This window comes from Talpa europaea (genome assembly GCF_964194135.1).
Source record: "Talpa europaea genome assembly, chromosome: 1".
Lineage (NCBI taxonomy): Eukaryota > Metazoa > Chordata > Mammalia > Eulipotyphla > Talpidae > Talpa > Talpa europaea.
The window spans coordinates 60023633-60046052 of NC_140073.1; the positions used below are offsets into that span (position 1 = coordinate 60023633).

General features: G+C 37.9%; 1 protein-coding gene across 2 annotated transcripts in view; it reads right to left on the reverse strand.

The window, feature by feature from the left end:
* Positions 1 to 16973, reverse strand: part of NOX4 (NADPH oxidase 4) — a gene marked incomplete at both ends in the record, with an annotated part of 203829 nt that extends 186856 nt beyond the window's left edge. For both annotated transcript variants that reach the window (XM_084230445.1, XM_084230444.1), the window contains 2 exons: positions 16263 to 16358; positions 16917 to 16973. In XM_084230445.1, the coding sequence (XP_084086571.1) occupies positions 16263 to 16358; positions 16917 to 16973 (153 nt within the window). The remainder of the gene's footprint in view (positions 1 to 16262; positions 16359 to 16916) is intronic.
* Positions 16974 to 22420: the final 5447 nt, after the last annotated feature.

Below are 22420 nucleotides of genomic sequence, written 5' to 3' on the forward strand. Positions count from 1 at the left end.
CTTAGTTACACACTATAAAATCATAGATGACTAACCCATATCCAACATGATACTCAATGGTGAAAAATTGCTAAGATCAAGGAAAAAGACATGGATTTCCTCTGTCAACACAACTGTTCAACATAGTAATAGAAATGCTAGTCAGAGCAATTAGGCAAGAACAAGATTTAAAAGGAATCCAAATTGAAGACACAAAATTGTTGCTGTTCACACATGACATAATATGGAAAAGCCAAAAGGCTACAATAAACCTACTAGAAAAATAATTGAATACAGGAAAGCAGTAAGATATAAAATAAACACTCAAAATCAGTTGCATTGATATATGCAAGCATTTCATCAGAAGAAAAGGAAATAAAGAAAGCAATCCCATTTACACTCACAACAAAAAAGAATGAACCACCTAGATAAACAAAAAAAGTAGGTAAATTACCAATATATTGAAAACTATAAAACATTGTTAAAGGAAATGAAAGATAAAAAGAGGGCCTCCCCTGGTGGCCAGGCAGTAGAGCACAGCACTGAGAAGCTGTCTGCAGCCTCTGCAGTGCTGGTTCGATCCTGGCCAGCAGGCAAGGGTCCCACATGGTGCAGCAGACCTCTCCTGTCTCGCCCACTGCTCCCCTCAGCAGTGTATTTCATCAGTCTCCCTGTTCTGTTCCCCGCTCTGTCTCTGGTGAGTCCTCTCACCGACCCCTGCATCTGGCCTGTACCCCAGTTCTTGTATAAATAAATAAATCTTTAAAAATATATAAATAAATAAAAGATAAAAAGAAATGAAATGATGCCTTATGTTCATGAATTGGAAGAGTAAATATCATTAAAATGATCATATTACCTAAAGCAATTTGCAGATTCAATACAATAATTATTAAAACCCCAGTGATTTTTATAAAAGAAATAAACAATTAGTCACCTCTCAGCAGCTCTTCATCAGAAACAATCATTCCAAAACCTTGCATCATACCACCTCATAATTAAACCAGTATTAATTTCTCAATATTCCTCCTAAAATTTAGAAACTAAACTACTATCAGTGGTGTGAGCAATATGGGATAATTTTGAGAAGAATAACACTTAATAGAAACTAACCCATTATCTGGTAGAAATATAATCAGATTATTCCTATATTAAAACTCATAAGGAGTAAAGGGCACACAATATTCAATTTTACCTCATTTCTGCAAAGTACACAATACTTAAATATATTTTACTACTACTGAATTTAATCTTGTCTGTTAACAGCTCTTTATCGAATTATAAAAATTCGCAAAATACTAACAATTTTAGCTAACTAGCATGTTTTTTAAACACAATTTCATCTATGAATCAAGTTGATTCTCAGATTACAATCTCTTTGAAAAAAAAAAAAACTGCCTCAAATAATCTAATCAATTCTAACAGAAAAAGAAACTCTGGGTGCAGTAAAATGGCCAGTTACTAACAGAGTAGAAACTTGGTAAAGATAGACTGAATTAATGGATCATTTGGTACATAATTTACCTAAACTACATACTGCACATTAAAGCATTAGACTCCTCTGACAAGCCTTCACAGATTTAACTAGTCAACATAATGTGGTCCACATTAATTCATTTACTAGCAGAAAAGTAAATTAAATCAAATATAAGAGGATATACTAGTAAAAGAAAGGAACATATTTCAAATTTAATCCCTTTTTTCCTCCTAAGAAAACTAACACTGACAAAGATCAAATATCACATCTTGGACTTCAAAAAATTCTAGTGTACATGTAAATTTCTACAAGGATAGGATACTCACTGCAATATGATCTGTCATATAAAAACGAAAAAGAATAGAACTAAAATGCCTAACAGTCACAGATGTAAAACTGATTATGGTACATGTCACATTTACTATTAGTCATTTATAATAAAATAAGTTTTGGGGCTCCCTGGGGGCACAAGGGATTAAGTCTCAGCACTATGAGGCTACCAGCAGCCCCTACAGCATGAGTTGGATCCCAGGGAGGTGACCCACATGGCACAGCGGACCTCTCCTGACTCACATGCTGCTCCCCTCCGGGGAGCACTCAGGAGTGTATTTCAGTAGATCTGCCAGTTCCATTTCCCATTCTGTCTCTGGTGAATCCTCTCTCCCACCCCTTCCCAGCACCTCTAGCCTATAACCCTGCTCTTGTATGAATAAATAAATAAAATAAATTAAAAAAAAATAAGTTCAACCTATATAATGGACATGAAACAATTGATATTTGGCATGTGAATACTAATACACAGATATGGACATTGACATAAATGCCATAGATGACATAAATACAGACAGTGAGAAATGTAGGGAAGTTTCTAATTTTTTCAATTCACGATCAGTATCAACATACATTAGTATGTATTTCTTTTGAAATGTAATATACTTGACATTTTTCAAGATCTCAACGAATAAATAACAATACAAATACACAATTGATGAAGGTGTGTGTGAATATATTGTACTTTAAAATTCTAATATTTTCAAAGGACATAATTTTGGAAACAGGGATATTCTGTACAGTGATGCTTTGTGTACATCATTTTCTCGGTGGTGAAACAAGCAAGATCGGGTATCAAAAAATACGTGAATGTTTCAGTTAGGTTTGTTTTTCCTTAGCCAATTAAATATTAAAAATAAGTAATGCATGTTTAACAAAAATGTTTAGAATACATTAATAACATGAATTTATGATAATAGGGGTAATCTAACATACATTATTATTAAATAAACTGTATTATGGAAAGCACCAACATTTTAGTGATTTTGTGTCAGTGCTGTTGACTTCACATCTCCCAATTTCTATAATAAATGAGATTAAATACATACATAAATAACTAAAATCTTAAGAAATAATTTCTTAAGACAATAAATTGGGAAATGTCTTAAAAGTACAACTTGAGTGATATTATCATAAATAATAAGTGTGTGACAGTTATCCTTTTATTTCTACTTTTGTGCATTCTTCACTGTCTTAATCATATGCATTATTTTCATATGGGAAATACATAATAAACTTTGAAAAATTATCTTGCAAACATTTCCATGACTTAGGGTAGAAGCTTTCAGAAGAGCAACATTATGGTCCTAGGCTCTTCTAGTCTTTTGATAAATTTCAAGATAGTCAAAGCACAGGATTCAAAAGAACTGCATAGGGCAGTATAGAACAGGACAAGATAAGACAGGGTAGGATAGGAGAGGACAGAATAGGGTACGCCTTGATAAGAAAGGATAGTAAAAGAAAGGTACGGATAGAGGGAAATTTATGAGTGACATTTAAGACAATGGGTGGGTTTGAAAGGGATCCAAATGAACTTTGAGTAAAGAGACAAAGTTACTGATCTTTAACAACTTAAGTGAAGCCCAAACACTAAATATCATCCATTCTGTAGTTCCCCTGTGAGGTGACATACCATATTTCTTACAGTTTGGTTATCTTATGTGATCATAAGACACTTAGCAAACATTCTTTTTTGGGGGAAAAGAAAGTATTTCAACAAGCAAATACAGAAATCCTTCATTTTGTTATAATATGGACAAATCAGTTGTCCTCTATTTTAAGAACACCTAAAGAGTTATTGATTAATCTATTAATTATAAAACCAGCAAAATAGCATATAGCATTTACACATTTGTATTATGTTTTATTTTATCATAGTACTATTTGAGATAGCAGGGTTAAAGCAGATAGCAGAGTTAATCTAAGTGATCATTTCTGAGAGAATGAATAAGTAAAACATGATCGATGCAAACTGTGGAATACGCTGAAGCATTTAAAGCAAAAGATCAAAGAATCACACAGTCACATGGATAGACTTTGAAAACAGTATCAGGTGAAAAAAGTCAGAATGAGTTCTTCCTCACAATAGCATTCTTGTGAATTAAAATAAGCATGAACATAAATTACTTTTCAATAAAAGGATACAAGTCAGCACATCAGAAAAGTAGCTAACTGGATTTTCAAGGTGGAATGTGAACCGAGTTAAAGTTTGTAACTTACTTGGTTCAGCAAATCTCTGCATATGTACTTTGACCCTCTCCCATAGTACAAACTGAAACAGCAATGTCAAGTGATTTGGAAACAGAACATTGAAGAAGAAAGATGCTATGTTAACCTGTCCAGGAAGGACTTTACCAGGAAGAGTGACCACCAACCTGAGACATTCACATTAAACTGCCATGTCAGAAAAAAAATGCATTTTTGTTCTTTAAACCATTGAAATTTAGGGATTTCCTTTTGTAGCAGCCTGATTTACCCTAGTCAGTCGCATTATACTGAGATTTAAAAATTTCATGAATGGTCATTTCAAAAATAAGACCATTTGGTCACCAGACAACTTCAAGTTAAGGGTTTACTTGAAAATTCTTGTATTTAATCTTTAGGGAGAATGAAGTATTATCAGAGAAAAGAGGATTAGAGATTGTGGAGGGGCTAATAACAAATTAACAAATGAGTGCATGAACAATGAAGAAAGCAAAAAGGGGCCTTGCACAAACCCATGGAGGCAGTGTACCATGAACTGGGTATAGGTTTATATAAATATTGTGTACCTGACATCAGAAAGAAATTCCTTGTTCTCCAGAGACAATTCCCTGCTAATTTCCTACAAAATGAATCTCCTGTATGTGTACCATAATCTTTGGATTTCTTGGAAGAAAGTATAAGGAATTTGGAGCTATAAACTGTAAACCACTCTCATTGAATAGCAATTAACTCTGCACTTAAGTACTTTTGAGACTATAACTTAAAAATATATACAGTTCTTTAGAAAATATCTTTTTAAATACTTCTGAATTTATACATTAAAGAAAACCTTCTCCTAGTTACTGTAAAGTTTTATAATCATCAACAATCATTTACAAACAGATTTCAATGTCAAAGCATTATTTTTTTTTTGAAAATACTTTTCTTTTTTAAAAAGATTTATTTATTTATTTATTTATGCAAGCACCCGATATAGTCAGAAGCGTGGGAGAGTGAGAGAATTCGCCAGAGCCAGAGCGGGGAGCAGAGCAGGCAGAAGGACTGAAGTTCACTGCTGAGGGGAGCAGCAGGCGGCAGGAGAGGTCTGCGCGCCATGCGGGACCGTTCTCTGGTGGCCGGGGAGCAGCCGGGGATCGAACCGGCGCGGCAGAGACTGCGGGCCGCTTCGAAACCCAGTGCTCAACCGCTGCGCCACCGGGGAGGCCCTGTCAAAGCATTCTTGACTTCAAAAGTGTCCGCTGAAAGAAATTAGTCTAGCAATGTCATGAACTTGTCTACTATAGTTTACCATTAAAAAGGGAAGAGAAACTTTTTCTACACTCATTTCTCCATTATCTTACCTCTCCTCAAAAACAGTGTCAGAAAGATAATACTTTAAATTATGTGAAACTGACATTTTTAGTAAGTCCAAATGTTTCAATATTAGAATTTTCATGTAATTCAATTTAATCATATAATAGTTTAAAATTGTGGACACTGGGTTTTGCATATTTCAATAAATTAAAGATACAATTGTTAAGAGGCGAAGTCGAAATTTCAACTTTCATCAATTTATCCAAAAATGCACATTCGGGGTCCCCCAGTTGGTGCAAGGAGTTAAGACGCAACCTGTGAAACTATTGGCAGCCACTGCAGCATGAGTTCGATCCCTGGCAAGGGAGCTGCCCACATGGCGCAGCAGACCTCTCCTGTCTCGCCTACTGCTCCCCTCAGCAGTGTACTTCAGTCAGTCTGCCTGTTCTGCTCCCCACTCTGTCTCTGGCGAATCCTCTCACCCTCGGCACCTCTGGCTGTACCCCAGTTCCTCTATGCACAAATAAATAAAATCCTTTTTTAAACATGCATCTTCTTGTCACTACATTATTTTGTCACTGATACACTAATATTCTAGAATTTTCCTTCCTTCCTCCCTCCCCCCACTCTCCTCTCCTCTCCTCTTCTTCTTTCTTTCTTCTTTTTAATGGAGGTAACACTGGTTTACAACACTGCATATGGTTCATGGGGGCATATTCACACCTCCTCAGACAGGTCACCACACCACACCTACCACCAAAGCACCATGACCCTCCACCATATACAATGGGCCCCACTCCCTTCTCACCTCACAGTCATCTCAAAAATTCTGCAGTCATATTTCTAGGGGTTGTTCTGGTTTACTTTCATGAGTCTCTTAGTATTATCACTCTATGTTCCATATATGAGTGAAATCACCCAGTAATAGTCTTCCTTATTCTAACTGCCTTAGCTTAACTCCCTCCAATCCCATCCACATTGTCACAAAAGGCAAGAGCGCATCTTTTTTTATAACTGAGAGTATTCTATAAAAGTGGGTGGGGCCTCCCCGGTGGCTCAGTGGTTGAGCGCTGGGTTGCGAAGCTGCCCGCGGCCTCTGCGGCGCCGGTTCGATCCCCGGCTGCTCCCCGGCCACCGGAGAAGGGTCCCACATGGTGCGCAGACCTCTCCTGCCGCCCGCTGCTCCCCTCAGCAGTGTACTTCGGTCCTTCTGCCTGCTCTGCTCCCCGCTCTGGCTCTGGTGAATTCTCTCACCCTCCCGCGCTTCTGACTGCACCCAGTGCATGTATAAACAAAACAAACAAACAAACAAATAAATAAATAAAACATGCCTGTATAAAAATAAATAAATAAATAAATAAATAAAAGTGTGTGGATGTGTATGCACACACATATACAGCACATCTTCTTAATCTACCATCCTGTCACTGGGCATTTAGGTTGTTCAGATAACTTGCCTATTTTAAATAATGCTGCAATGAACATAGGAGTACATATATCTCTTTAAATGAATGATTTTGATATCCTTTGGGTAAATACCTTGGCGTGGAATTGCTGTATCATATGCTTTATCTATTTTTAATATTTTGATGACCCTCCAATGCCATTTTCCGTAGGGCCTGGACCAAGCTACATTCCTACCAGCAATATATAAGGGTTCTTTTTTCTCCACACTCTTGACAACATTTGTCATTTCTGTTTATTTTATATGGGATGGGCTTGTGCTTTTTAAGTCAAGAGAGTTAACAAAGTTCAAGACACATAAAGTAACTTATCAAAAGTAACCTGGCCAAAGAAAATCAGTGAGATGTATAAAAACACTCTAGTCACCCTATCCCGTCAGTATTCTTAATATGTGGTTCTTATTTTCTTAATGTTAGGTCACCCTTATCCAGCTTGAAGGCCAAGTTCCCACAGGAGGTGGGTTGACAGGATGTTCACTCAGAAAGATAAGATGCTAATCAAAAGTCACAAAAAAGAAAATATATTAGAAAAAAAGTAAATTAATAAAGAGAACCAAAGTGTAACATGAGGATAAGAAAAACTTGTTTAGATTACTGCTAATGAGTTTTCTAAGTTTACATTAAGCAAATTGATCTGCAATTTGAATGGGGTATTTAATAAATTCATCATATGGGAAAAGCAATATAGCAGAAAGACATTCACCATACATCTTTCTTAAATTTATTTTAGCATTTGAAGTGCCCACATTTTTAAAATCTCAATATATGTTTTATTTGTGTACATCACTCATTTCTTATCTTAAACTATACCAGAACTCTGATATTCTTGATGCATGTCTGGATTTTTTAACAATATTCATTTTTTAACATGTCTGGAATTTTTTAACAATTTTCAAATCCATGAAAACCACTAAAGCATATAATTTACCCCATATAGAACATATGTTGAATTAAATTATCCACAGATAGGGATCATTGTCAAATTCAACTTTCCAATTACTGAAAATGTAAACAAACTTCTTTTCTTTTGCCCCAGTGCCCAAACCCAAAAGAAACTATTATTCTCAGGATGCTAACTTTTTTTTTTTTTTTACACTAGATTCATTTTTTTTATTTTTTTTTTTTTTTTTTTTTTTTTTTTTTAATAAATTTTATTGTTATATTCCCCATACAATTGCAGCCCCCCATTCTGACCCCAATCCCTCCCCTCCCGCCCCCGCCCCCCTAAAAGTGTCTCTGGTTCATAGTTTTTTGTTGATTTTGATTTTCACTTTCTTATAGTTATTCATTTTCCTGGTCCATTATTTAAGTTTTCTAGATTCCTGCTATGAGTGAGACCATCCGGTATTTTTCTTTTTCTTTTTGGCTTATTTCGCTGAGCATGATCCCTTCCAGCGCCATCCATGTTGCAGCAAATTGCATGTGTTTATCTTTTTTGAATGCTGAGTAATATTCCATGGTATATATGTACCACATCTTCTTGATCCAGTCATCTAACTTTTTATTATCACATTACTTCACTTTTATCACTTACAAAGTAACATTAAATGTGGATACTAACAGTAAGATAGTATCTCTCCCCAACTAAATAATTTTTTCTTATACTAATGTCCCACCTAAGTCTTAGCAAAACTATTAATCACAACAAGATACCACTTCAATTATCAACAATGTCAACGCAACATGCAAAGCACATTGGATATTCAGGATCATCTGCCACTTTCAAGTCATGAAAACAAAATCTCTCATATTTTTCTCCAAACTGCACTTTAGACTCCCTGGAGGAACAACAGGGGTCAGAAACAACCAATTTTCAAATTTCTGATGCTCTCAATTCTGAAAAATCTTCCCTATCTAATCCTCAGCACAATACTTTGAAGAGCAATTAAGTGAAACATTATAATTTAAGTATTCACTGTAAATAAATATAGAACAGTCAAGTGAATATGACTAAAAAATGATAACAGGGAAGAAAAGAGGAAAGCTGGCATTTTTGGGGCTTCATAATAAGTAGTTTAATCCATGAGCAAGTTATTTATCATTTCTGCACTTTAGCTTCTTCTTACTTATAGACTTTACCTTGTAGACTAGTCAAGACTTTGAAAAGGTATAAAGAACCTACCTAACACAATGTCTGATCCATGACCTCTCCTGCCTTGCCCATTGCTCCCCTCAGTGGTGTATTTCAGTAAACCCACTTGTTCAGCTACCCACTTTGTCTCTGGTGAATCCTCTCACCCCCTGCACCTCAGGTCTAGACCCCAAGTCTATGCAAAAATAAATAAAATCTTTTAAAAAAATAATAAAAATTATTCTTGAATTCAAACCACAGTGCATACCTGGGAAATTATAGGTAGTAGCATTAATAGTCTCTGCAATAAAAAGTTGATGATGATGCTTTGTCTAGTCTAAAGTTGGTAGAAAGCATGGATTCCTTCTCAGCAAAAAAAAAAAAAAAAAAGCCACATCAGCTATGAAACCAAACTGACAAAAATCTTAGATCTATTTGCCCAGTGATCCCAGTCTCTGACTTTAAGAAATTCACATGTCATCAAATTTCTGTCTCGGAAAAAAGTTAATTCTGATATAACTCCTAGGACCTTTGAGAGGGTAAATTAGTTGATGTTTCTAAGTAACTTAAGAAAAATGACTAGCCAAGGGAAGGTCATCACTGAAATTAGAAAAAAATCTCAGTGTTCACAACTTTCTTCCAATTATTACACGTATCTTAAGAGTGAAAAAAAAAATCCTCATGACCATGCATGATATCTAAATAATAATTATAAGACAAAGAAAAAAAAAAAAAAGTCTCATCATGGACCAGAATAATTAGGTTGAAATTCAATGGTCCATATACAAATATTAGTTTGGGAGAAAATGTTATAAAGCCCAAAGACTTATATATAGTGCTACCATAGAATGCATTCTCTCCTAAAATTAAAATGTTTATATGCACTCAATTATATCCTCTAATTGTTATAATGCCATAAATACAACTTAGATGAACATGGGCCTCCCCTGGTGGCGCAGTGGTTGAGCACTGGGTTGCGAGGCTGCCTGCAGCCTCTACAGTGCCAGTTCAGTTCGTTCCCCAGCAGCCAGCGAGGGGCCCACAAAAAAAAAAAAAAAAAAAAAACTAGATGAACATGAATAAGAAATCTTCCATTGACAGTAATTTGAGTTAAATTGCCCCAACATATAATAAAAAATTAGAAAACAGAATTTCTAACCAATACATTAGTATTTTTTATTGAAGACAAGGAACTACATTTTTCATTCCTTGTAAATAACAAATAAACAAACAAAAAATATTTTCAGTTTAAGAAATAAATGGAGTCCTGGAGTCCTTTATTTTAAAGTTTGTTCTGAGTCATGATATCGCAGGCTGGATTGTAAAATAAAATTTTTTGTGAGATTTCAAACATTAAGATTTTTTTGATAGTATCATCACAGATTTGAAAGATGTAGTTATCAAAAGCCAATTTTTGAGGGGAAAACTACTACATAACTCAGTGAAATAAATATTTTGCATAAGTTCGAACTGTTCATATAAGAAGTATAGTTTCTTTAAATTAGGAGAGTAGATTAATTTTTAGGGAAAAAGTTTTAGAGTTCTGAGGGAAATCTGAATTCTAACACACCCGTTTCTTCTTTTTAGCAGATACTTCTTTTTATACAGAAAAACCTAAGCAAAAATTACCAGTAATAAAATCAGAAAAATAAACAAGAAATTAAAGGTTGCTGTGGGAAGAGAGATGAAGTTATTGCTTAGTCCTATTGCTTATTTGCCTGTGTGTTTGTTTTGGCATCCCCCAAAAGACGTTTTGTTCCCTTTCAGCTGATCTTAAGATTCCAACTCACAAGATGTCATAATTAAACATATCCTAGGAAGTCCATAGCCTGATTAACACATTAACTCGGGCACAAATCGGTCATGACCTCGTAGCCTCCAGGTCTGGTTCAAACCAGGCAGGGAAATAGTAATCATGATAAAATCTGAGACATATTAATCAAAATATTATTTTATGTTCCATCAATAAAAATATTTTCCCTATCAGTTCTCATCCAACTTTTTCATTCCTCAATTCTGGTCTGACACCGGTCACCTAGCCTACTAGAAATAAAAATAGATAATATCATCATTAAATACCACCAGAAAGTCATAAAATTAGGGAGAAATCAGAGATAATTTTATACTTGCACACCAGTCAGTAACTATTACCCACAAATTTCCATTCCATATCAACTCATGTTTTAGAGAGGAAAAAGAGGAATATCCATCCTGATGCCTTTTTATTGGATTAGTTGGTGACTAGTAGTTGCTTTAACGGACATGATAAGTTCATATGACCATAAAAGCAGGAATATCTCCCCCACAGTACACAGTTACTGTCCAAAATGGTAGCCACTATCCATACATGTCTATTAAACATGTGAAATATGTCTAGGGCCACCAAGGAATTAAAATCTTAAATTTATTGATTTTATTAATCTAAATATAAATGTAATATGATATTCTTTGTATTACTGGAAAAATTTTAATATTTTTAAACAACTTGGGTATGAGAATTCACTTTATCTGTAAAATGTTATGATTTTAAACAAAATTTAAATTTAGAAATCTGAATTTTCAAATGAAAATTTAGTGACTAGATATAAAATATACTATTTCAAATAATAGCCAAAAAATGTAACTATATAACACTTTTTTTTTAAATATTGACCTCTATTGGATACTACATTACTATGCTTTGGGTATATTATTTTAAATAAAATATATTATTAAAATTAATGTCACAGTCTTCTTTCTTTTTTTTTTTTAAATGTACTTCTGGAGAATTTTAAATTACATATGACCCACAGTACATTTCTATTACACATCAAATAAAGTGTAATACTGACAAGTGGCAAAATATCTAAGATGGACCAGTGAAGGTGTTTAGAAAACTTGTGTAGGGGCCTCCCTGGTGGCACAAGGGGAAATCAATAAGCAACTATAAACCAGAGACACACTAGGGAGGTGGGGGGGTGGGGAGAGAAGAAGGATAAGGGTCAGAATAAGGGGGGGTGCAATTGTATGGGGAATATAACCAAAATGAAAATGCATACATTGTGCAAAAATGAAAAATGATGTAAGAATTATATATATTAAAAAAAGACACGGCACTGTGAAGCTGTCCCCAGCCACTGCAGAACAAGTTCAATCCCCAGCCAGGGAGCTACCCACATGGAACAGCAGACCTCTCCTGTCCAGCCCGCTGCTTCCCTCAGCGGTGTACTTCAGTCAGTCTGCCTGTTCTGCTTCCCACTCTGTCTCTGATGAATCATTTCACCCCCATGCCTCTGGCCTGTAGCCCAGTTCCTGTATGCATAATAAAATCTTAAAAAAAGAAAAGAAAAGAAAACTTGCATAGTATGAGGGAAAAGCAAAACACCAAACTGGACTGCATTCAAATCCTAACTCTGAGTCTGACCATCCAAAGGGAATTAAGCATGCCATTAGGGCTTCTCAGCCTATATATAACCCACTTTCCTAGCATAAACAAAATATTTGTGAAATGCTTGGTGTATCAATTGTTTACAATAAAAACAGTTGGATAAACTGTTACTTTTCAATAGATAGCAGAAATTTCAAACAACTGTTAAGAATTAGTTTCTGTCTTCCTGCAAATGGGTTATATTCCAGGAAAGACTCTCACTTCCCATAATACTTGTGCAAATTTGTTATTACACTACTTTTTATAGATGAATGACTCAGTGTTATCAAAATGTTTAGCAAATAGAAGTACTGCTTCCATTTTCACTTTAAAGTGGCAGCAATCAAATTCAATTCAAGATAGACCATGGTAATTTTTTTTTTTAGATTTATTTATTTATTTATATATACAAGCACTGGGTATAGTCAGAAGCATGGGAGGGTGAGGGAATTCACCAGAGCCAGAGGGGAGAGCAGAGCAGGAAGAATGACAAAGTACACTGCTGAGGGGAGCAGCGGGCAGCAGGAGAGGTCTGTCGTGCCATGAGGGATCCTCGCCGGCAGCAGGGGATCGAACCTGCACTGCAGAGGCTGCGGGCAGCTTCACAGTCCAGTGCTCAACCGCTGCACCACCAGGGGAGGCCCTACCATGGTAATTTTTAAGAAGCCAAAAAGAGATTTGATATCAGACACTTATGTGGAATGTAGAAGAAAATGTGAAATATAGAAAGGCATGGCATTTTTTAAGATTATTTAGATTATGTGTGTATTTTTATTTAAAAAAAGATTTATTTATTCATTTATTTATTTATTTATTTATGCATACAAGAACTAGGGTACAGGCCAGAGATGGAGGGGTGAGAAGATACACCAGACACAGAGTGGGGAGCAGAACAGGCAGACTGACTGAAACATACTGTTGAGGGGAGCAGCAGGGAGACAGGAGAGGTCTGCTGAACCATGAGGGTAGCTCCCTGGCCAGGGATCAAACTTATGCTGCAGTGGCTGCAGATAGCTCCATAAGTTGAGTCTTAACCCTTTGAGCCACCAGGGAGGCCCTATGTGTGTATTTTTATGTGTGTGCTTGTATGTGCACTCCATTATATCTGACTTGTCACCAAAAATTTTTAAATTCAGTTACACAGCATCCAATTAACTTGTTGGTTTCCATTCAACATATTTAATTTTAAATAAGTTTCACGTTAGCTTATACTATGTCATAGAACTGAAATCTAAAATTTAGTTGTGTCTTTCAAAGTAGTCTATTCTTAGATTTTAAAGCAAATAGCTCCTAATTAACATTTACCACATTTTTATTTAAATAAAAATTTACTTTTAATTATTTTAATTAACGTGTCAGTTGTTTCTATATTTATATAACTTAGGGGTTATTTCATATGTGTGCATGCATCACTCACCCACCACCAGTATCTTGTGCCAGTGACCTACCCCCTTCTACCCTATACCCTCCTTCAGCATCTACCATTTCTCACAATTTACCAGCATAACTCTCAAGTATTTTCTCCAAGTAGGCCATCAAGGTACATAACAAGTCAGATATATGTCCCACTGAAAAACCTTGTGTTCACTAACTCACACCACAGGGGAATTTCTAGGAAACAAAGTAAAATAATAGACCAGCAATCTGTCCTATGATTATTAATGAAAATTTTTTATCTTGTTTGTTGAATTATAAGTATTTACTTGATGGATTTTTCCATAAGATTGACACGGAAGAAGTGTTACTGTCTATGTGTTCATTTGAAAATCACAGATTTCATGACAGTTTTGCTGGATGGATGGATAGATGGATGTAAGGAAGAAATAAATGTTCAGAGCTATGAGTTACCAATAAAATAAATTTAATCTTTGAGGCTGTTTTTCTCAACCAACTAATTAAAAATATTATGATGTGTCAGTGTAAGTTCATTTGTAACAAAGGTACCTCTCTAGTGGGGGATGATGATAATGGGAGAGGCTATCCAATTGTGAGGGTAGTAGACATTTGGGAAATCTCTGCCCCCTCCTCAATTTTACTATGAACTTAGCTCTAAAGAAATTCCTATAAAAATAGATATTATTTTTAAAAATCAATATTGCAATTAATAATTTAAAATGGTACTTTCTTGCATAAAAATATCAATTAATTAAATCAGCCTCAAATTAATATGCACTCTTAACATGTCGAGCATTGCTTTAGGATATGAGATTTAAAGAAAAATAATACCTATAAATCTAAAGCAGGGAATAAAGGGTTGGTTTTATTTAATTCATCTGAACTAATCAAAATTTAAAAAAAATCATTAAATTATAGAAAACAAAGCAATGCAGTTTCTTTTTAGAATGCTTTCTTCTTAACGAAAAGGAATGGCAACATTCTGCCTCCTGAAGATTTTTCAACATGTTTTATACTTTCTGCTTCTTGCTTAGAAAATGTGATCTCCTACTACAAAATAAGATGTCTTCAGTGCTGCTGTCTTTTGTTACAGAGTCAGGTGTGAGGGGATGAAGAGGAAGCATGAGATCAAAGAACAGGGAAAAGAAACATTGACAAGAAGTAAATCACAGCAAAGCTTTGCATAATATCATTCCCATATTGAACAAGAACACTGGAACTTTAACCATGACCTAGGGCAAGATTCTGAGAAACTCCCAGATATGAAATACCAACCACCTTGGGCACATAATTTGTGAGAGCTGTCAGTAAAAAGAAACAGTGAAAAAAAAATTGGTCTGTTCTGATCACAAAAATCTACAAAGAGCTGAAGAATCTCAACAAAAACATAATAAATAATCCAGTCAAAAAATGGGCAGAAGAGCTAAAAAGAAACTTCTTCAAAGAGGAAATGCAAATGACCAACAGGCATATCAAAAAATGTTCAACATCACTTGCAGTCAGGGAAACACAAATCAAAAGTACGAGATACCACCTTATACCAGTGAGAATGGCACATAGTAAAAAAAACTAGTAATAACAAATGTGGTGAGGTTGTGGAGAAAAAGGAACTCTCCTGAGCTGCTGGTGGGAGTGCATATTGGTCAACTACTATGGAGAGCTGTCTTGAGGTTCCTCAACCTGCTAAAGATGGAGCTTCCATATGATCCAGCAATTCCACTCCTAAGTATTTACCCAAATGACACAGAAACAGTAATTCCCGAGGGCACCTGCACCCCTATGTTTATAGCAGCACTATTTACAATAGCTAAGCTATGGAAACAACCCAAATGCCCAAAGATAGATGACTGGATCAAGAAGATGTGCTACATATACACAATGGAATATTACTCAGCAATCAAAAAAGATAAACTCATGCAATTTGCAGCAACATGGATGGAGCTGGAAGGGATCATGCTCAGGAAAATAAGACAGAAAGAAAAAGAAAAATACAGGATGGTCTCACTCAAAGCGAGGAATTTAGAAAACCTAAATAAGGGATCAGGAAAATGACTAATTATAATAAAGTAAAAATCAAAATCAACAAGCAACTATAAATCAGACACACACACTACCAGGGAGGGGGATGAGGGAGTAGGATCAAAACAAGGGGTGGTGGGAATTGTTTGGGCAATATAACCAAGATGACAATGCATACATTGTGCAAAAATGAAAAAAAATGATATAAGAATGATATAAAATAAAATATAGTAAATAAAAAAATAGTCTGTTCAACTAACGGGCTGGCTGAGAGTCTTGATAAGTGAGCGCTAAAAACCTGACAGGTGTTGGTCCTGGGTGAAAGTAATCCAAGGGGCGCTTTGCAGCTGGCAAGATGCAGCAACTTTGCTCACAGCGTCACTAGCCTGGACCGACCGTGTAGTGGTTTCAATGTAACACATTATTTTTGGTTCTTAAAATATTGTAGTATTTTATCCTGGAAAAGTGTAAGTGATAAATCAGGAAAACTGAATTGTGTTAGAGAGGACAAATGTTTCTAAGGACAGCTGTAGTAAATTCTGCAATGAACGGAAGAACCAACCGACCAAGCCCTTAGCAGTGTCTATGCACACGCGCCACCGGCCGGTCCCGGGTCCTACTCACCCCCAGCATCTGGTGGATGTAATAATATTCTGGTCCTTGGTTGTACAGCAGGAATGTTTTCCAGAAAAGCAGGACATTCAAGGAGAGCCAGATAAGCTAAAATCACACAAAAGAAGAGTAAGGAAGGCATTACCTGGTGAGTGGAGCCCTCAAGCGCATTCCTGGTGCACCAGAAAGTGTTTTCAAGGGAACCTCAACGGGCAGGGCCAGAGAACATCCTCAACTGACCAGCTGGAATCACTCAGAACAAAGCAAACCTCAGCTCCTGCACCTGGGAACAAGTCTTGGGTCTCAAACAAGTCTCAGTGGCCCTGGAAAGCCCCGCTGAATGCAGGAGCCTGGGGCTGGAAACCAGCCTGCAGGAGACACAGCTGGGGAAGCGCTGCGGACGGGGGAGGGGGCGTTAGAGGGTCAGAAACCACCTTGTCCACCAAAAGTGGCCTTTTCTCCCTCGCGTTCGCGCCCCCAGCAGGACCTGTGCGCGCTGCTGGCGCGGCGGGGCGGGAGGCTCCTCCGCATCCGAACAGCGGAAAGTTTTGTTTATTGAAAATGTTGGATTTAGAAGCAAAAACGTCCAGCTTCCCACCCGCGCGCGCTCGCAGGAAGAGCCAGACCGCGGCGCCAGACAAAGCGCGGGGAGGTGGCGCGTCCTACCAGGCAGAGGCGCGCGGCGCCCTCGTTGGCCAGCCAGCTCCTCCAGGACACGGCCATGCCGGCTCCGTCCCCACCGCCCGGCGGCGGCCTGGGCAGCGTGACCGCGGGGCGGCCTGGGCAGCGTGACCGCGGGGCGGCCTGGGCAGTGCTGACCGCCGGGCGGCCTGGGCAGTGCTGGCCGCGGGCGCGCCGGGGGCGGGGAGCCGGGGTCAGAGACCAGCGGCCGCTGGGGGCAGGCGCCCCGCCAGCCAGGGTGGGGTCGGCGCCCCCAGCCGGCCCCTCAAGCCTGGAGGCTCGCCCCGCCGGCCCGCGCTGCCCACTCGGCCCCCCCGACCCGCGCTCCCGCGGGGCTCCCGGGCCTCGGCCCGCGCCGGCGGCGTCTGCGGCTCCCGTGGCCTTTGTCTGCCGAGCCTGGGCGGCTGCAGCTGCTCGCGGTCGGGCTGGAAAGGAGGCGGCGTCCCCCGCGCTTCCACCCCGCCTGCCCAGCTCCAAGACCAGCAAGATGTGGGATTGACACCCCTACACGAGGCGGGGACCCTGGCCTCCCGCACCTCCCCAGACGCACATCCCGGTCCTTTTGAGCCCCCACCGAGAGAAAAAGCTCGACTCAGAGGACATTTGATATGGGAACCGCCCTTGTGCTGGTGGCCGCCTCCAGGCCATCCTCCGGGACTCACCCCCGGTAAACAGCCTCCCCTTAAGCCTCCCCTGCTTTAGGGCCAGCCCTACCCAACCTGCAATGATGCCGAGTTTTTAAGAAACTTCCAAATAAAAGGAGTCCAAGGGTTAGTGGTTAAAACCGACAACTCAGGAGGGCTTTGGGGACTCAGGTGCACTTTATTGACAATTGTGTGTTTTACTACTTAGCACCAATCTTTTCAAAGATGTACCAGAGCTCGGTGAAGGGTGAGGACCATGTAGAATGGATACAGGCTACCTGTCCTACACTGAAAAAATTGGCCGTGTCAGGAAAAAGGGAAAAATAATCACACACAAGCATGTCTGTCTAAAGTAAGTGTTCAATAAAAGTTTGTTACATCAGGAATTTCCCCAGCTTTAACAATTGCAGAAAAATAAACCAATACTAGCCTGATTTCATTATTTGCAAGCCCTTTTTAAAATTAAATATTACAAAACAGGCCATAATATATAATTGAAACTAAAAATTCACAAAATTATACTTCTATTACTACAAACATTGCACTTATCTCGATTTCCTGTGCTGATTAATGACTGCAACCCACAGCTCAAACTTGAATTAATCTGTGCACGTATTAACTTTTCAGCCCCCCATACCTACCCACCTACGTACCTACACACACACACACACACACACACACACACACACACACACACACACTGGTGTGGCAGATGAAAGAGCAAAGCCGTCTTCATAAATGTATAGTGTGAATAGACGCCATCCTGTAGCCTAACCCAAGCTCGAATTCTGCTACCTGAAAATAAAGCCAGAATTTTCATACCCACAGATGACCTAGGAGCCAGATAAATATTTAACAGATTGTACAACCTTTGCTTCTCTGCAATGCATTCCGTAGAAATGAAGAGATTAAACCCTGCATTGTTTTGCTCTAGTAACAGCATATATTTAGATCAGACGAACCTAGAACTGGAAAACCCTCCTATCAAGAATAATTACATTCACTGTTCCTACCTATATAAACTAAACTCAAACTTGTGTTTGTTGGAACATTCTCAAAAAGTAAAATCTGTTCAACTGCTTGCTAAGTTCAAATCCTCACTTTGATTATCTAGTAAACATTTTTCCTCTCATTGAAACTTTTTTTCCATTTAACAAATTCATATCAAGTCCCAATGACATTCTACAAAGTTCTTTTCTGAACAGTTGGTCATCTCTCTTGGAAATATATTAACTTGATATTAATATGCATCACTGTATAGAGGAAAAGAAATGTTTTTCTTGAAAGTCAAAATGAGGATTAACCAGAACAGACTGAGCCAGTTATTTATTCAAACCCTTCTCTTCCATGCCCAGGAAGGGTTTGATTTGGAAAGAGCTGTGGAAAGAGATGGGTTTTTCTCATGTAAAGAGTGTACATTGCGACAACTACATGGCAGAAACAAAACTCTCCTTTTCTCTGGTATTATTTTCAAGGGCAGATATTAATTTCCAGACAAGGCAATATGCATATCATAACTCATGATCTCGGTTATGTAATTTGCAAAAAAGAAAGGCAAGAATTTAGGAAATAAAATATCTTATCATTAGGAAATGACTTTTTGTCAGACAGGATGGTCAAGTAGTTTCCTCCCAAGATAGGAAAAACTGTCCTTGAAAGTCCTGATTTCATCAGAGAGACTTTTGTAACTTTGTCAGCATTCCAAATATCATAATGAAAAATATTGCACTTTTTCCAGGAAAAGAGCTCAAAGAAAATAATCTTCTGACAAAAGACTTTACTCAGGTGAAATAATGGTAAGATAGTAGTGATCATCCTATGCTGATTAGAAATGCTGACGGGTTTTTGGAATATTATTTATTATATAATAAGCACAGAAGCTTCATTTTCTCTTTTTTCTTTGGTTTTTTTTTTTTTTTTTTGCTAGACGTGTCCTTCAAAATATGAAATTTATGCGGGGAAAGTTGGAAAAAGAATCCCTCTTTTAATCTGCATATTACTATTCCTTTGTGTGCCTGCTCAGAGGCAAACCATTTCCATGGAGCTTTTCGTAACCCATCTCCCCTCCATGTTTACATGCTCACCATGCAGTCTGTGCACTCTTCAGTGTGCTCATAGTATTCCATGCATTTCCTGCTTACTAATTTACTTAGGATTGTGTCTGTGTGGGTGGGTGGGTAGGTGGGTTTGTCTAATCCCTTCATCAACTAACCTCCCCAGTACAAGGATCTTTTCTTTTTCTTTTCTTTCTTTCTTTTTTTTTTTGCACAGAAGAACTGGGGTGTAGGCCCAGGGTAGGAATTGGGGGAGGTGATAGGATTCACCGGATATGCATTTGAGCAAGTGGGCACCTGGATTAGCTTTCTGGGAATGTAGAAACAAATTCTCATACATTCAGCGATTTAAAAGAACGAAAAATGTATTCTCTCATGTCTTTGAAAACAGAAAGTCTAAAATCAACCATTAGGTCAAAATCATGGTGTTGACAGGGACACACCACCTTTGCTTCTCCATTCTGGGGGCTGCTGGCATACCTTCACTTTTGGCTACATCATCCCCAATCTGTTCTTCCTACCAACATTGCCTTCTCTTCTTTTATATGCATATTTGTTAAAATCATCCTTGTACTTTTTTTTTTAAGATTTATTTTTATTTATTTATACAAGCACTGGGTACAGTCAGAAGCACGGGAGGGTGAGAGAATTCACCAGAGCCAGAGCGGGGAGCAGAGCAGGCAGAAGGACCAAGGTACACTGCTGAGGGGAGCAGCGGGCGGCAGGAGATGTCTGCGCACCATGTGGGACCCTCCTCCAGTGGCCAGGGAGCAGCCGGGGATCGAACCAGTGCTGCAGAGGCTGCGGGCAGCTTCGCAACCCAACGCTCAACCGCTGTGCCACTGGGGAGGCCCTGTACTTGTTTTTTTTAAGGACAGGTGTGATTGTATTTACCCTCCCCCCCAAATAAAAAGAAATCCAAGCTATTCTCCTAATGTCAAATCCTTAACTGCATTTTCAAAATCCACTTTTCCTTATAAAATAATATTTATATGTCCCGAGATTAGTACCTGATATGGTGGCCATTATTCAGTCTACTACAATACCTAAATTAAATTAAGTGATATTAATTTTCTGTCCATGATTGTCTATGCCAGCCTTAGAGTAAAAATTTTGAGGAAATTCATTTTAACAAATAAAATTTGTGACTCATAGTTAGCACTTCTGTGAATAAAGCAAAAACTATAGACCAGGAACCAGGAGCTCTAAGATTTCTTAAATATTGTGACTTGATTGACTTTACTAATTTTCTAACCCTGTATGTAATTATCAAGAATTATTAGTACTAATCTCAAAATGAAAAGAGACTGCATGATTTTCTTACAAACAAAAAACAAGACAGTATGAAAACTCTGTCCTTGTATGCTAATAACTATACAGTGGGCGGGGGCCTCCCTGGTGGCCCAAGGGGTAAAGCACTGCACTATGAAGCAATCTACAGCCTCTGTAGCATGAGTTCGATCCCCGGCAGGCCCACATGGTGAAGCTCCCCCCCTCAGCAGTGTATTTCAGTCAGTTTGCCTGTTCTGTTCCACTCTGTCTCTGGTGAATCCTCTCACACCCCCACACTCTGGCCTGTTCCCCAGTTCTTGTATGCATAAATAAATACATCTTAAAAACACAAAAAAAACTATACAGTGGGCATATAAGTACTAGAACTCTAACAGAACATTAATCAAAAAAGGCAATCACAACATGTTCTGAGATCCTTGGCAAGGAAAAAGGGCCCCCAGTCAGAAGGAACCAGTAAGAAATGGCCCCAAGGTTGGACATGCACAAGTCTGGGGACAAATTCCAGACAGTGACTCATTGCCATTTTCATAGAAAAACAAATGTAGACCATCATCTGATTCAGTCATCTTGGAATGTCAACAATGCACTCACTCAACTGAGTCAACTTCTTCAAAAACACTGGCGAAACTAGAGAGGTTCTCAGGTTATCTATGCTCAGATACTTGCTGAAATGAGGTTTCTAAACCACATTGAAGGCAAGTTAAGAATGTCAGATTGATGATGCCCAGTAAAAGTTTGTTGAAAGTTTGTTGGAAAAAAAAAATGAATAATGGTAAACATTTTTTTTTTTTAGAATTGCCTTATATGGAACACTTTTCCAAACTTTTGGATTACATAGAGCAATATGATCTCAAATGAAAAATATAAATAGAGACTAATATACACTATTCCATCCAAATTTTGGTTCAAGTAAGAAAATTTTTAACGAAGAATAAATAATTAAAATTGCCATGTTTTTGAAATTTTTGACAGTAACGTTTATCATTAAAGAAAATTAATTTGTACAAAACAATTGTAAGAAATACTGACTACTTCCAGTTTCCGTAGAGACTTATTACATTCTCTCCTCACTCCTTTGCTCCCCACACCTTTCTCTCTCTTTCTATCACATCTTTTCACCTTTCATTATTTTTCATCATTTGTTCCATTAATATCTTCTAAAATGGGGGTAGGGCCCTCCTTACCTTCATCCTAATTGTAAACATGAGAAAACAGACACAGGAGCAGTAAGTAGCTTGCCCAAAGTCACTGAGGTATTAATAAGTGCTCAGATGGCAATATTACTACTCCTTCCTCTACACCATCTTGTCATAATTGAATTAGGACTTGCATGTGTTAGAAGCTGTAAAATTTTAGATAGTAAATGCAACTGTAGTTGTCAACTCTCCAATTATCTGAAGTGATTAAGGATTTACCAGTGGGTCCTTGTAGTGTTCATACACGTTGCATTCTCAAAAGACTGCCCTGTCTATTGTTTATGATATTATATTTCCTCTTT